The sequence below is a fragment of the Coenobita brevimanus genome, chromosome 65 (genome assembly GCF_032717465.1).
Source record: "Coenobita brevimanus isolate Jiangsu-jjx chromosome 65, ASM3271746v2, whole genome shotgun sequence".
NCBI classification, from domain to species: domain Eukaryota; kingdom Metazoa; phylum Arthropoda; class Malacostraca; order Decapoda; family Coenobitidae; genus Coenobita; species Coenobita brevimanus.
This window is the reverse complement of record NC_137018.1, coordinates 43,949,401-43,965,670: the sequence shown is the minus strand read 5'-3', so window position 1 is coordinate 43,965,670 and position 16,270 is coordinate 43,949,401. Positions and strand designations below refer to the sequence as shown.

Genomic DNA, 16,270 nt, shown 5'->3' with positions numbered 1-16,270 from the left:
GGGTAAGATAGTGGTGATTGGGACCGTTCTTGAAGATGAACTTGAAGATGGGACACAGGCTTTAGTCCTTGAGAGGAAGTACATCAAGGAGTGCATAGTCAGATAATGGTGAGGAGATGGAAAATGTGAATGCTTTCACGTTCGGTGTGATGAGTAGGAATAGGAGTTTGGAAAGTGAAGTGAATGAAACAATGCAGCAGGAAGAGGTTTCTGCTTCACTTACAGTATTATTTAAGACTACATGAGCAAGTAAGCAAAAAAAGGTCACTGCATAACTACTGTGATCCCTATTCTGATGCATGGATATGAGGCTTGGACCTACTTGGAATGATGAAAGTCATGGGTGAGAGCAGTGTAAATGAATCAAGTTAGAGGGGCATATGGAGCTTTGTGCAGAGACAACAGACAAATGAGGAAGTAAAGGACCACTGTGGTGTTGATGTGAATGTAACCATACAGTATAGCCACATGGAGAGGATGGAGAATGAAAGAAGATGAATGAATGTGAGTGAGGTGGAGGAGAGGAGTTGGAGAGGGAGACTGAGGATGAATGGAGGGATGGCATGGAGAGGTATCTGAGAAAGGGTGTATGGAGTGAGAGCAGCCACATGGGAAAGGACAGGGCTACATGGAGGTGATTTGTTTTTTATCACCCCTTGTGGGAATAAGGTATCTGATGATAGATAGGAAGCTCTACAAAGAACAGTGCATTTTCTAAACTCAACTTGGCATTCTTTAAATCATGATTGATATATCTGAGCCAGCCATTGTTTCCTTTTGGGAACATGTCATATCTGGTATAGCAAAATGCATTTTTACTTTCTGGGGGGCAAGTATCACTTTGTTAACATTATTAAAACTTGTTCTAGAGAGAAAAGCACATGCATTAAGTTCAAGCATGGTTCACCCTTAATGGGTTAAGGGAATAAGAAGCTGTCATATACAAAATTAGGTTACTATGGATTAGGTGCTAGAAAATCTATTAAGCTAGTGGGAATATAGTCCTTGAGGGTACTGTTGTGGTCATCCATGATGAACACTGGTTTAGGGAGCTGGCAGCAGGGTAGACAGTCTCCTAGTTTGCCAGAAATGGATATGGCTAACAGTTTCTCCCAGACTCTGTACTGAATAGCCTATAAGTAGGAGGTGCTGTGACTAGACTGAATCTACTCAACATCGTTGTGTTCTGTTTCATTTTTCAAGGCTCCAACATGCTTGCACATGTCAGTCTTGGTCACCTAATGGCAGCTCTCCATGCTGCTCAGTCTCTGGCAGCTTCCCTCTTTAGTCCCTTATCCCTGAGGTCACACTCAATGACCTCATCCCACATCTTTTTTAGTCTACCTCTTGCTACCCTACCCCTAACATTAACGCTTCTCATTTTCTGCATCCAATTATTATCCCCCATCTTCTCCACATGCCCAAATCATCTCAATCTACCCCTCCTCATCACAACACCAATACACTCCAGTCCCATCCTAACTCTCAACTCTTCTCTCATAAACCTAGCCCCCCCAAGGCTAGGATGGGATTATCATGATAAATGGGATTATCTTGATGTGCTTAGACTGAACTCAGATCACACAGACATAAACTGTAATAACATATACAACATTACTGATCATGATCACAGCTACTTACCCCAACTCCCAACCACCATATATCAGTATCAATTAGCATCTATCATAATGCTCAACTCATAAATTCTGATGTCTTTCAGCTTGATTTATTACATATTCCAATTAATCACTCATCTTACACACCATTTCTACATCTGGTTTTTCCTGCAATATAATTTCCACTTATTCTACAGTTTGATATAACCCTACTAATTAGAACTGCATACCAGTAAGGGAGGAATGATGTAAACTTCTGAATCTCAAGTGACAATGTTCCTGTATTGAACACTGGTGAATGTGGATATCACAAAACTAAAATTTATCCTTCTTTTTAATTAATCTTTTTACACATTGGCATACATTCATACAGTTCATTTGGACATAGGATGTGTACTGTTTATTGAAATGATGATTTAAAAGGTTGAAACATTCAGGAATATGCTCATACATCAGCAACAGGGCTCACACCTCAATCCATACAACAATAATGATGATAACTTCTGATCTGTCCTCCACACACTCTTAAAACTGATTAATTCTGAGGTAAGCAACATATCCTACTCAGTGCACTAATGCTGATCTACAGTATTTCCTCTTTAAAAACTAAACTATTATTTATGCGATACATTACCTCTTAGATGACTGTCTGTTGTTTGGACCATGACTACGATTTTTTAAAGAACTTGAGCCTGAAGAAGAGTGTCTGCCGCTGGAACTATGATGACCATTGGAGGCTGTGACACTACCCCTGCCTTCCACCCCCCCACCACTACCTTTACCTCCCCGAGGGTCCATGTTTCCCCCATTGGTGTTTGGTTTCTGCAGTCTTGGGTCACGGATGGGATCCGCAAGAGGGCTGCTACCCGAGTTGCCAGAGCCCCCCTGTGAACCAGAACCCCGTGCACCACCCCCTCCACCTCCACCCCCACCACCTCCCTGGTCATTCCCGCCTCCACTACCTCCACTGCTACCACCACCACCACCAACCCCGCCACCTCCACACAATGGCTTATTTGGATTCACCAGGTCTGGGTTGGGCTCGGACATGTTGGGCTGCTCAACAAACTGCATACAGAACCTGTATATAGATGATTTAATTACAACAGTGAACAATATCATCACCACCATCATCATAATGACCTTCTTCCCACTCAAAGAAGGGGTAAGGTAGGGTCCAGAGAGAAAACATTATCAACATGATGTCCAATTAAATGGGTCACTATCTCATTCGCTAACCATTCAAACCCCCCAAATCCTGATTCCACTTCGCAAGCATAATCATCCACACTTATGTACAGTCTCATCAAAATGTACCCGAATACTAGGCCACAATGGATGCGAAAATGAAGAGAAGTTAAGAGTGTCATCTCAGAATGGGTGGCATGCCTGATTTTGGACTGATGTACTCTAAAGCCACTATTTTGGTGTATAGTGCAGTAGCCATTACTGAGACAGATGCACACAAAGAGAGGTGTTTTCAGAATCTTCATTTGTATATTTCAAAATACATGGTTTTTACTGCGTTCGGATACTTTTTAGTGAGACTGTACCTCACGTTACTTATTAGCTAGAGTCAATCCAAAGACTATCTTGTCACCAGTCAATAACAGGAGTGCTAAGCCCTTATCATACATTCCTTTGCACAAAATTCTTTCAATTAGCTCAAGTCCTTGTCACTTCCCAATTCTCATAATCCTCCATACCTTGAATTTTCACACATCTGCCTATCTATTCATACTCTTCGTAGCCTCCCACACTTCATCCAAACTTCGAACTCACTCAGACACCCTTCTCACCACCCCATTTACACCCATTACCTCCAATGTCCACACCATCTAAGCATGCACTCTTCAACTTCAGCATCACATACTACCTTACTCTACACTTTTCATTCAATGCCAAACCAAAGTCTCACATCTGTATGTTGATGAGGGCGCTACTCCATGCAAGCCCCTCACACTTGCCTTCATAGCAATAACTGCTTTCTTTCTCTGTGCTACACTACCTTCTACTTTCTTTGCACAATTACCTTTCTTCTTTATCATTTCATTCAGGTACTTAATTAATAATGCCTCTCCTGACAGTGAGGGGGCTCTCCCTCCACGCTAGGAGGTCACTGTATGCACCATGCGTCAGAAATGTTATGCTGTACAGTAGTAAGACCTGAGTAGTAGAGGAAAAGGATACAATATTTCTGGACTCAAATACACAGAGATTATGATGAATAGATGGATGTGTATTGCATCACTGAATGACAGCCCTGAGAGGTTAGGATTGCAAATGAAAAGTTGAGAGGAAGGACAGGCCTTGAATGTATTAGTTATGATGAGAAGGGGCAGATTAAGATGGTTTGGTCACATGGAGAGGATGGCAGATGACAACTGGGTGCTGAAGGTGAGAGGCGTAAACACTGAGGCAGGAGACAAGTGGGGAAGGAGGGATAAGGTTACAGAGTGTGACCCCAAGGGAATGAACAGAGAGACTGCTAGAGATTACGTGGTGTGGAGAAGCCATTATACGATCAAGGCCAACACATGCAAACATGTTGAAGCCTTTATAAACAAAATGATAGTCTACTCTCCTGACACATATCCTTCAGTCACCTTCCATTACTGTTCTCTCCTGATACTCCAAAGCAACCCAAGCCATCATTAACAGGACCAGCATTATCTCTCCCGTTTATGTCACCCATCACAAATACTGTAATTCCTGGACATCTGTCCTATCATTCTGTGCTACTGGTCCCAGAACCTGTCTTTTTCTGACCGACTGCTATCATTACAGATGCATGCACAATGAAGATGTGGAGTAAAAAGTCTATTAAAAGGGGAGTGTTCCATTGTCTGCTCATACACAAAGGATGGATAAGAACACAAAATAAGGTACATATTATAAAGGAGCTTAATAGTAGAAGGGGGAGGGCCAAGATGATGATGATTGAATATGACACACGAACATGTAAAAACACAAGGTATGGAAGCAGAGGAAGCAAAAGGACTGAAACGGATGGACGAACTATCAATACATATGGAGATGCACATAACAGGATTGTGCCATTTTTTAAAATCTGATAATCAATGGAAATAATGTAACTCTCAAGTAACTGTGAGGCTGCATGTTAAAATTCAAAATATACACTTTATGGATGGTTAACACCAGTGTGATGGAGTAAAGATTTCAAAAGCCTTGGGTGAGAAGTACCAACCCCTATTTCAGAGGGCAATGAGTTGACTGATGCTCTCTCTCTCTCTCTCTCTCTCTCTCTAGTTTCTATCCACATTATTTTTGGATGGTGGGAGGGTAAGGGGTGGAATAGTGTTAGAATGATGATGATGATAGGGCAGTACCAATGCAGGCAATGAGCAAAATGATTCTGAATTAAGACTACCACCTAAATGTTCATTAATATGAGATATTATTAATTAGATATGCATCCTTTCAGACAAAATGTTTCCATCTACTGAAAAGCAAGCTGGTATACTTACTCTCCAACTTTTTGAAGATCACCGCCCTTTGCTACATATAATGTGAGACAATTTTTCCAGACACTGACATAGCCCTTGTTTAAGTTCACAATATCACCAGGCTGAAAATACAAACAAACAAACAAATGAGCTTCTCATGTGTGTTAATTCCACAATAACAAATCCAAAGTTCAAATGGCAGTACTACTGTACACTCAGCAAAATATTACACTCACCCAACTTATTTTCATATCTGAACTGTACTGCAGTCCTCACTGTATGTCAGGGATGTGTTGCAAATATATCACAACTTTTCCGTACATTCATGATGTAAACTGGGGGTGCTGGTAATTCAGCTTTCCAGGTACAGTATCAATGACACTTTAAGTGGTAATATTTCTGTAATCTACTTAGGATTCAACGGCAAACTGAACACTAAAAAAGTGACAAATAACAAGGACTTACTATACAAAGTATTGTAACAGGAAACTTGCAATGTCTTTTAGGTACAGTACTATATGATAAATTGTTTAAAATATATTCAGAGTCTCATGCTTAAAAGCTGCCCAAAGTGACTAGTTTTGCCACAATACTATGTTTTATTTATGCCCTTCAGGCAGTGCCATACCAAGACACCAATTCTTAACTGAGAAAGAGAACTTCTTTTCCTGTGCACTCGTGGAGCCACAAAGAAGTAACGTTACCTAATATGCCTTTTTTAATTTTCACTGTCTATAACCACGTGTTCACACAAGTTCCACAATAAGCTGAATTCAGAAGAAAATGGGCTTTTGACTGCATGCCACAGTGTGTAAGTTCTGAAGCTTGCATGTACATGTACCTTATTTCCTGCTTCATTAAGACAATTACAGGAAATGGCATTCACCTAGCAACAATGACAATACCACACTACAAAACCAGCAATGACAGCACCATACAGTACCTGTATAAGCTGGCCAGGCTCATCCCAAATAGATATGTTGATGCAGCCACTACGATCCGCCACCTTCACCGACCGGACTTCATGGTTTTCTTTTGTTACATTGGGTCGTCCTGCCAAAACACACAACAGCAGCAGGGTTTTACAAAAGTTGGAATATCTAAGCGTAGCTATATGGTAACATACTTATTTAACTCCTTCAATCCAATCATCTATTATTTTCTTCTATTCGACTACTAGAGATTTTATTCAGCTAGATGCACACTTCCTGTGGTGAAGAGATTAATGAAGGCTACATCTAATTCCTCCAGTCTGAAAAATTTATCTCAACCTAAAGAAAATTATCTGGTGTTATAAATAACAGAATCTATGATGTCGTCAATGTGAAGCGTTTCATAACACTACAGAAACAGCAATAATGTTGTTTTATTGTTGCTGCTACAAACACAGGCTCATCTGAACATAAACCCAGTAGACAGCATTAAACCAGCGCCTTGAAGAGGGTACTCCCAGGGATCTTTTGTTGAGATTTATGTTGAAATACTGTCTATGCTGTGACGCATGGCTGTGATAAAGGGGGGACGTATTGCAGTCTGGGAATAATGGATTGTTTGCAAACTGTATTTTGTGCTGGTACTTAAGCAATGATGGGTGATGACTGTACCTCTGTCTGTGAAAGTGTACTGGAGTCTCTCTGAGTAGGGTTGTTTCTGAGGGCCGGATGTCTAGCAGTGGTTCATGAAGGATGCTGTTGACTGAAGGCTTTGCATAGTTGTGGTGGATAAGTTTAAGTATGTGTTCACGAAGTGCAATGCTGGGTGGGGGAAGAGGGATGCTGAGGCATTTTATTTGTGTGTATGTGTGTGGGAGGGGGACAGTGATGCAAAATAAAGTTACATGGGTGGGATGGATTTTGAGCTGAGGCAATACCTATTAGCATTTTTTTAAAGAGAAAAAAAACACACACACAAATACAGTACAGTAATAGTAATAGGGTATTATGTAATGCCACTCAGGGATGAGTGAGGCTGGTCACTCTCATCTTAAATGCAGGGACCAACTGCCTAGCCCCAGGCTCCTACGCTCCTCATGAGGGAATGTAGGATTGGATGATGGATGGATGAACATCCCTATGCTCCCCATGGGGCAACACTGGATTAAATGATGAATGAATGAATGAGCATCCCTTTGATATGACAAACAACTTACCAATATCCAGCACTATGAAGACTAATCGCAGGTTTTTCATGCCGGGCTTGAGGTCACGAATTGCTGTGTATTGAGAATCCATGGCTCTGAGGAGAAAAATAATAAATTTTTCTAAACTGAACATAAACAAGTCCTTAATCTATCTATCTATAACCAGACGCCATAATCCCGTAAAGGGTGGCATTTGACTTTGGGTTGTTTTATGGGAAGGGGCATTAAACTTCCCCCAACCCGCTTATTGACACGTATGGAACATGTATGGATTGTTATCCGATTACCACCCAACATTGCAAATGGTTTCTGGGTTACAGGAAATCATCAAGCTTGTCACTCAATGTAAAGCCATCTGAAATGGAAAGATGAGTAAGGGTCATTCCTTGCAAATGTCAACCTTCAGTGCCAATCTCAGAACCGAAATATAAAAATTATATACCAGTATCATTTTACAGTTTAAACAATGAAATTTACAAATCTGGACAGAAAAAGTTTCTAAACCGTCTACTGAAAGTGAGGCATTAAAAAATGTTGTACCATGTAACTGAAGAAGAATTTATGCTGAAATCAGTGACTTTCTCATCATCACTGGCCCAAGTATATACTGCATTTGCTTGGAATGCTGTCACTGGCTTTCACTGAAATAACATCTATATGAGTTGTAACTGTCACTACAGTTCTTTACATATCTTTGTGGTCAGACTGTGGCGTGACTTGAAGTGGAAGTACTTCAGGAGTAATGTGTGTTTTTTATTTAACATTTTTCCCATACACAGCCTATGAATAGCAGAAAACTAACATAACTTTATATTATAAATAGGCATCCTAGTACAGGCATACCCCGGTTTAATGATGTACTTGGTTAGGTACATACACCAGTGTATATATATATATATATATATATATATATATATACAGTATATATATATATATATATATATATATATATATATATATATATATATATATGGAGCCTCTGTGGTTCAGTGGTAAAGCGTGCATTTTCGTACACTGAGAACGAGGGTTCGCGCCCCACCAGGGTAATAAACTTTGGGAGCATTCTTCAGGCCAAGAACTGCATTGGTGGACACAAGGGGTGCTGTGGTTGAACCAGTGTTGCATACTATAAAGTATGCTTGCACCCAGTCGGCTTGCATGGGCCAATTACACTTGGTTCACAGACTACACACACATCGAAAGCCACTCCAACACTACAATTACACTTACAAGCACTTCTCACCCTACATACAATCTCTACTAGACAGCCTCAGCCACTTGGTAGAGATACATTGGCTGTATCGACCCAACTTCGGTCAGGATAGGCCGGTCCTGCAGCGGACACACAAATGACTGATGAGATGAGATGAGATGAGATGAGAGGAGATATACATAGGCCTATATATATTGTTACGTCCTCACTCCACACTGCCACAGGCTCCAACAGCAGTAGTTCAGTATAGGAAGGACGTTGCCCAGTGAGTTGTTCTTCCTATGGTCAGCCTTAAGGTGTACAGTACACAAGATCAGCTGAGGCAAAAATAAACACTGGCTCCTTAGTGTTCACTGTCTTTATTTTCCAAATACAGTAGAACCTCTCTCATTAGGACTATATGGGGGGAAGGGTTGTCCGAATTAGCAGATTGTCCGGACCATCACGGTCATCTCCAGTTCATACCAAAAACTATCTACATATGGTATGTTTGTTAATTATTAACATATGTGGCATATGTCAACCCTACGTAACTGCAAAAGATGAAAAGATACTAAAATAACCAAACTAATCATGTACGATAGTTTTGTATTGCATAATTTACAGGTAAGGCCATGACAAGAAACTAGCATACATTTTAAATTGTAGTAAGTGACTAAGGCCTGTGTAGGCAAAAAAATAAATTAATTGATTAACTGTAATATTTGGAATAAATATAAAACTTATGTAGGCAAAGAATACATTGTCATCTTTGGCATATTGATAACGCCCATATGGGCAAGAAGCTAATGTTTGAGGTACAAGTAAAGCACATTTAAGTAAAAAAAATAACCTACAGTAAGCATTAAACACTGCAGAATATTCTGACCCATTTTTGTGTAAGCAAACTCCTCCTTTTAACACCTTTATTCATTGCAGAAGCTACACTTGCATTAAGGGGCATGGTAAGGAGGATTAACTTTTGAAATACAGCGTAAAAATATAAATGGCTGGTGAACTAGTTGATGGAACGAATGCTAGCGTGTGTGTGTGTGTGTGTGTTTTTTTTTTTTTTTTTTTAACAGAACGGAGAAAGGAAAAACAAATGGGGGAAAAAAAAATAATCCATACACCAGACTACTGGTGTCCTCCATTCATCAAATATCTGTAACAGTTAGACTTTTTTTTTTTTTTTTTTTTTTTTTATGCGAGGAAGAAGGAACCAAAGGCCGTGGCCCGCAGTAACAGTTCCTTCCAAGAGAAAAACAAAATACAATAGAGAGCCAAATTCAAGATCCGATCATTTTGAGATGCCTGGACACACTGCGTTTGAAAGACTGGAGATCATAGGCAGCAGGAAATACAGACAGAGGGAGACAGTTCCAGAGCTGACCTGTTGCATAAATGAAAGACTGGGAGTAACGGTTAACTCTTGCATTAGAGAGTTGGACAGAAAAGGGATGAGAGTTTGACTTGAACAGCTGTGGGTTGAAATTTGGAGGAAAACAACTCTGGGGAAGCGAGTTCCAGAGAGATGCAGTTCGGGGAATGAAAGAATTCTGATAGGCAGAAGTTCTGCAATATGGTTGAGTGACATTCCAGTCATGAGCGCTACCAGATGCCCGTGTAGCACGAGGGAAGGCATGGAGAGGCGGCACCATGGACGCAACCTCGTCTGAGCACTTGCCAAAAAAATATCTGTAAAATAATGCATGGGAGGTAACATTCCTTCTTACTTGCAGGGGAGGTAGTTTATATGTAATGGCAGGGTTGTTAATGATTCTAACAGCTTTATTCTGAATTTTGTCCAGTTGTCTCAATGCAACCTCTCCACTACCATTCCACAAGGGTGAGCAATATTCAAGCTGACAGCGCACATGACTCTTATAAATTATAGCTAACTGCTCATCGGCAAAGAAGTTACGTACTCTGTACAATAATCCAAGTTTCTTTGAGGCGGCCTTAGCAAGTGATCTGACATGAGAGGTCCAGCTGAGGGCATTGTTAAGTGAGACACCAAGAATTTCAGTACTTTTGGAGACGGGAATATTAGTAGCACTGAAGGTAATGTACGAATCTGGCAATATCTGTCTATTAGTAAACTGTATATATTTAGTTTTACTAGCATTAAAAGAGACAAGGTTGTTTTGTCCCCATTCACTGATTGTAGCTAGATCTTGATTTATGGAGATGGCTGTACTGAGTTGAGTGGTAGAGATATTAGACTTTGTAAATGGATGTCTGAGTGTGAATGAACTATGTAGTGTTGAGTCATCTGCATATGAGTGAACGGGATTGTGAGTGACAGATAAGAGATCATTAATATGAACCAGAAATAGGGTTGGTGCCAGAACTGATCCCTGCGGCACGCCGGCGTTAATTGAGTGGAAATTCGAATATACATCATCTACTTTTACTCTTATTTTCCTGTCACTAAGATAAGAAGAAATCAAAGGAACAAAAGACGTTAGTCCATAGCATGGGAGTTTGGACAGCAGGGAACGGTGCCATACTCTGTCGAAAGCTTTAGAGATATCAAGAGCTACTGCATGAGTTTCTCCAAAAAGATCAATTGATTGATGGATGGTATGAGTTGAGATTGAATATGTCAATGGTGGATCTTTCGTGGCAGAAACCGTATTGTCTATCACTAATTAAGTTGTTGGATTCAAGATGTTTAACAATATGCTTATTAATTAAAGTTTCAAATACCTTACCAAGAGAAGATGTGACAGCTATTGGTCTGTAATTGGAGGGGTCAGACGAACTTCCTTTCTTCGGAACTGGGTGGATATTGGCTTCTTTCCATGAATTTGGGAATAAAGAAGTACGTATGCATAGTCTGAATAATTTGGCTAGGACAGAGGCAAGTTCAGGGGAATACTTTTTCAAAACAATTGGAGGAATTCCATCTGGGCCTGGAGCTTTGTTGGTACTGTAGGTAAATTGTCTAGGATGGATTTTACGAATCTTGTCTGTATTTTAAGTGGGGCAATTTCGGGAGAATCAAGTTCCAGTACTGAGACATTCTGGCTGGTATCATCTATGGTAGAGTTTCTTGCAAAGGTACTAGCAAAGATATCTGCTTTCCCACGTGGGTCATTTGTAATATTGCCATCTGAAGATTTTAGTGGGGGAATGGAAGATGACTTGTTAAAGTTATTATTGAAAGAATTAAGAGTTGACCAGAATATTCTATTGTCATTAGGGTTGTTGAGTAGTTTTGATGCTTGCTTTTGAAGAAAGTTTGATTTAGATAGATTTAATACAGCTTTTGCATGATTTCTAGCAATTTTAAATTGGGAGAGTGATTCAGATGTTTTTGATTTTAAGTAAGAGTTATATGCTAATGACTTTTGGGCTGTTGCTCTAGCACAATTGCCATCAAACCATTTTGGAGAGTTTGATCTTTTAGTGAACTGTTGACTTGGTATGAATAAATCCATACCAGCTAGTATTAAGTCGCAAATGTGGGACTGGGTAGTATTGGGATCACTACAGAAGAAAGACTGCAATGGAACATCAGCAAGATAATTTCTAAATCCATCCCAGTCTGCCCTGTCAAAGTGCCATCAGGTCACCCTGACAGGTTCGGAATGGGGAGGTGTAGGAGGGTTAACTAATGAGGCTTTGATGAGATTGTGGTCAGAGGATCCAAGTGGTGACAGTACCTCTATCCTGTATTGATCAGGATTATTTGTCAAGAATAAATCCAAGAGATGGGCATTATGGTCAGGATTATCAGGTATTCTGGTTGGTTGCTTTACCAACTGGGTGAGATTAAACGATTCCGCAAACAGCTCGCATTCTAGACCAGCATCGTCAGTCCGGGCAGAATGCAATAACCATTCAACATTGTGTATGTTAAAATCACCCAAAATGGTAATTTCATTGCCAAGGGAAAGGTCAAGGTTACTCAACTGAGTGGATATGGAATCAAATACACTGGGTTCTGAAGAAGCATTGGGGGAACGATAAACTACAAAGATATATTTGGTAATGTTTTGGCAATTTAATTTATATAATGAGTAATCAAAACTGAATGAAGTGAAGTTTAAAATAGTATCAACTGCATATTGAGATTTGATATAACAACAGGTACCGCCCTTGTTTCGAAAGTTTGTAAGGAGATGGTAACCGGGAAAACAAAATGGAGATATATCGGTAGAGGGTGAGATTTGTGGTTCTGTGAGGAAAAGGGCCAAAGGGGATATGGACTGAAGGAAAAAATGAACTGAGTTTAAATTTGTGGTAAGGCCGCGGATGTTGGTAAAGAATAAGGCCGCACCGTCACCTCTTCGCCAACGAGCATTCCCGGAAATAGCAACAGCCGCTGCTGGCACAGTCGCTTGATGACGACCGGGAGGACCCTGTGCCTCCAGCCCTACCCTGCCGGTGGTGGCAATCCGAGGTACCACCTCTTTTGATTGTAAGATTGCAGCGGCCATTACTAAAAATGTGAATAGAAGGTGTGATACGTTATACGCATGTAGCGTGGTGTAGACAGTTGAAGGTAGAGGTATTATGAGAGCATGCTGGCCTACTCTCTGTGTAAATGAATGCACTGAAAATGTTCAGAGAAGGGAGATGGTCAGGATCAAGTCCTGAGGGCTGGTGAAACGGGAGCTCCAGCTCTCCCTATCACCAGCTTGCCATCAACCTCGGGAGTACTGCCCTGTTCGACTGTGTTTAAACAGGTGCCCATGTTGCGACCTAGCATGATCCGAGACTAAACGAATGAGCATCGCTTTCCGCGCCGATACTGAAAATGACTTTAGAATTACTTTCAATATATTTTTGGAGCTTATTATTTTTTTATTTTGTCCGAATTAACAGAAATCCGGATCAAAGGGGTCCGAACCAAAGAGGTTCTACTGTAATTCCTCTTAATGCTTTCCAACTCTCTATTTTCACAAATACTGGAGCTATACACACTTTACTAACTGCTTTTACACTTAATGCTTGCCAACACTTTACTGTTAGTGCACTTAATGCTTGCCAACACTTTACTGTTAGTACACTTACTGCTTGCCAACACTTCACTTATTACACAAATACCGGAAATAATCTTCCCTGACAATTACACCTAATGCCTGCCAGCAACTCTTCACAAACTTCACCAACAGCACTGCACTACACTGAAAACCGACTGCAATTCCCTCAAACTGTTCTGAAACCTGACTGAATTTGAAATAGTCTCAACCCCATCTTACATAAACTTGCATTATTCTAGTAATTTCCAGTATACTCTCGACGGGCAACAGCTGCCAATTCAGAGACAACCAAAACATGCCAAAGCTGTCTTACATTACATAACACTAAATCATTTACCATATGAACTTAAATCAATTAATTTAACATGCAATCACATAAATAAATAAATCATTATAGAGAAAAAAAAAGCACACAAATTAATGCACAACTTACGAAATAACTATGCTCACAAACACCAGGCAAACTGGCAACTCTGACTCGTACTGGAACTAGCTACCGTAAATATCAGGAAACATCGAGAAAAATCTTGGTTACCTAACAGGCGAATCTCGCTTCTTAACACCATATATATGTATATATATATATATATATATAAAACCGGACACCTCACTACCCAGACATTTTGGGCCCAGGCCTTCAGAACCCTCAAAATGGCCAAAAAACGTAAAAAATCCTGAAAAAATCCGAATTTTTTTCACCCGTAATTTGAACCTGGCGCGGCGCCGAACAGCTGTGTTTACCTGTGACCCCTTCCTTTCTCCCCTCCCCAGTTACCGCCTGACTACCATCAAGAGGAGACGGTCATCACAATGGATGCTGCACATGCTCGTTTTTGTGAATTAACGGCGAATAAACTGCAATACCTTGCCACTATACCACATGGGAATTTACAGTGTTGTGCAGTGTTAAGAAATTAGAATTTAGAGTGCACAGGATTAAGTGGAGTGCAAACTGTCGGTTGAAACTGGCATGGGACAATTAAGAACAGAATATGCAGTGTTAAACAATTATAACTCACAGTGCAAAGAATGAAGTGCAGCACAACACTGGATTACTGTACGTGCTTCAAGAGCATTTTCACCACTGCCACAGCCTTAGAGGAGGCCGGTTAATCTGCGTAATGGCCATGGATGTGCTGTAAGTACCCTGTACACTGCTAAATATTTTCCATACTCACTTCTACTTCCTCATTCTCTGGTTCCATTTCATATATTTCATGTTTTCTGTCCCTTAACTATGTGAATAGGGTCTTAAATTGGTGCTATGCATGTCTGGTAGGGAGTTAGTTAGGTGGCTTTCAAATTTAGGCTGGGTTAGGGTCCATAAGTACAAGTCCAGAGGCAGGGTCCCAGTATCCGGACAAACCCACTTTCCAGATATGCCTCTGGCTGTAGTACATCGGATATTGGGAAGATTACTGTGTATGTATACTGTATACATATATATATATATATATATATATATATATATACATTACCCTCGCGTCCAACACGGTAATATTGTCATGCATGGGTCATGTGTTGGACCAAATAAGTGTTGGACTAACAATAGAGCTTATGGGGAAAAATGAATTATGTCAGCAACCCTAGGAAAAGTCATCCTAAATACCTACCATATACCTATACATATATTGGTACTATTGTAATTATAATAAATGGTACTGTGCTATGAATGATAACTAACCTTTTAGGATAGTATTGGTGGGCTTGCTGGGAATGGAAGGTGGTATCCAAGGCTCTAGGTAGTCCTACTGGGTCCCCGGAGGATGGCTGCTGGCGTCACTAGCGGGTAATGGCTGTTGCTCCTCCTCAACCTCCCTCATAAATCCTTCGAAATCACACTCAGAATCACTATCTTCATCCACAGCCATGGAAGGCCCTGCTTCTAACTGTCCTAGCACTCTGTAATCCTCGGCAAAGAGCATGCTTCTCACACTGTTGCCACAGCCCTGTCTCGTGACTGTGGAAAGTGATCGCTGTCGCTGACTCGGTACAGAATAAGGAGAAGCAACTTTGTTTATAAACTGGTACAAACGCCGATGAGAAGGGTTTCAAAACGATTGATATTTATTCTAAAATATTAATATGTATTCAGTGTCAGGCTAAATGTTCAATGCTGTAGTACGATACATTCTCTGTCGAGTCACCTGGGTTTTGGTCACACTGTTTTGCCCGTCGTATCCTCGGCAGGAAACCATCCAGATGAATTCCAAATGCCCGTGGTATCATCGGCAATTTTACCATGTTACCGTTCCGATTTACCATCGTATCCTCGGCAAACCTGGTATGAAGTGCCGTGTGATAGCCTTCGGCTGCCAGGATCTTGTCTTGGTTTTTTATTATGGTCCTCACGTTGGCTTCGTTCATGTCATAGGCCTTGGCAATGTCAACTTTCCTCTCCCCTTTCTTCTTCCTCTCGATGCTTTCTAGCTTGGTGGCCTGAGGGAGGTGCTGACGCTTCTTGGGGTTCTCAGAAGGCTTCCTAGGCATCGTGAGCAGGGTAAAATGCAGTAACAAGGGCAGAAAATGCAGCAAGAAAAAAGCACCTTCCAATGCGGATTATGCGACTGAGTGGAAAGATCATATTACATCTCTTGTAAAATCTGCTTCCAAGAGATTAGGTGTGCTAAGCTGACTCCATTCCTTCTTTATCCCTGCACAATTGTTGACTCTATACAAGAGTTTTATCCGCCCCTGAGTGGAGTACAACTCTCATGTGTGGGGAGGCTCCCCACATACAGCTCTTCTCAACAGGGTGGAGTCAAAGGCATTTTGTCTCATTAACTCTCCTCCTCCTACTGACTCCCTTCAACCTCTGTCTCTTCGTCGCACTGTTGCATCTTTATCTCTTTTCTATCACT

General features: G+C 40.8%; 1 protein-coding gene across 1 annotated transcript in view; it reads right to left on the bottom strand.

Annotated features, from left to right (window-relative positions):
- Positions 1–1,934: 1,934 nt before the first annotated feature.
- The window catches only part of LOC145405089 (uncharacterized), a 39,592-nt gene continuing 25,256 nt past the window's right edge, over positions 1,935–16,270 (bottom strand). Inside the window, exons 2-6 of the mRNA XM_080276603.1 lie at positions 7,233–7,318; positions 6,027–6,136; positions 5,105–5,205; positions 2,607–2,697; positions 1,935–2,555 (exon numbers count right to left, since the gene is read on the bottom strand). Coding sequence (XP_080132729.1) covers positions 2,247–2,555; positions 2,607–2,697; positions 5,105–5,205; positions 6,027–6,136; positions 7,233–7,318 — 697 coding nt within the window. The 3' untranslated portion in view covers positions 1,935–2,246. The remainder of the gene's footprint in view (positions 2,556–2,606; positions 2,698–5,104; positions 5,206–6,026; positions 6,137–7,232; positions 7,319–16,270) is intronic.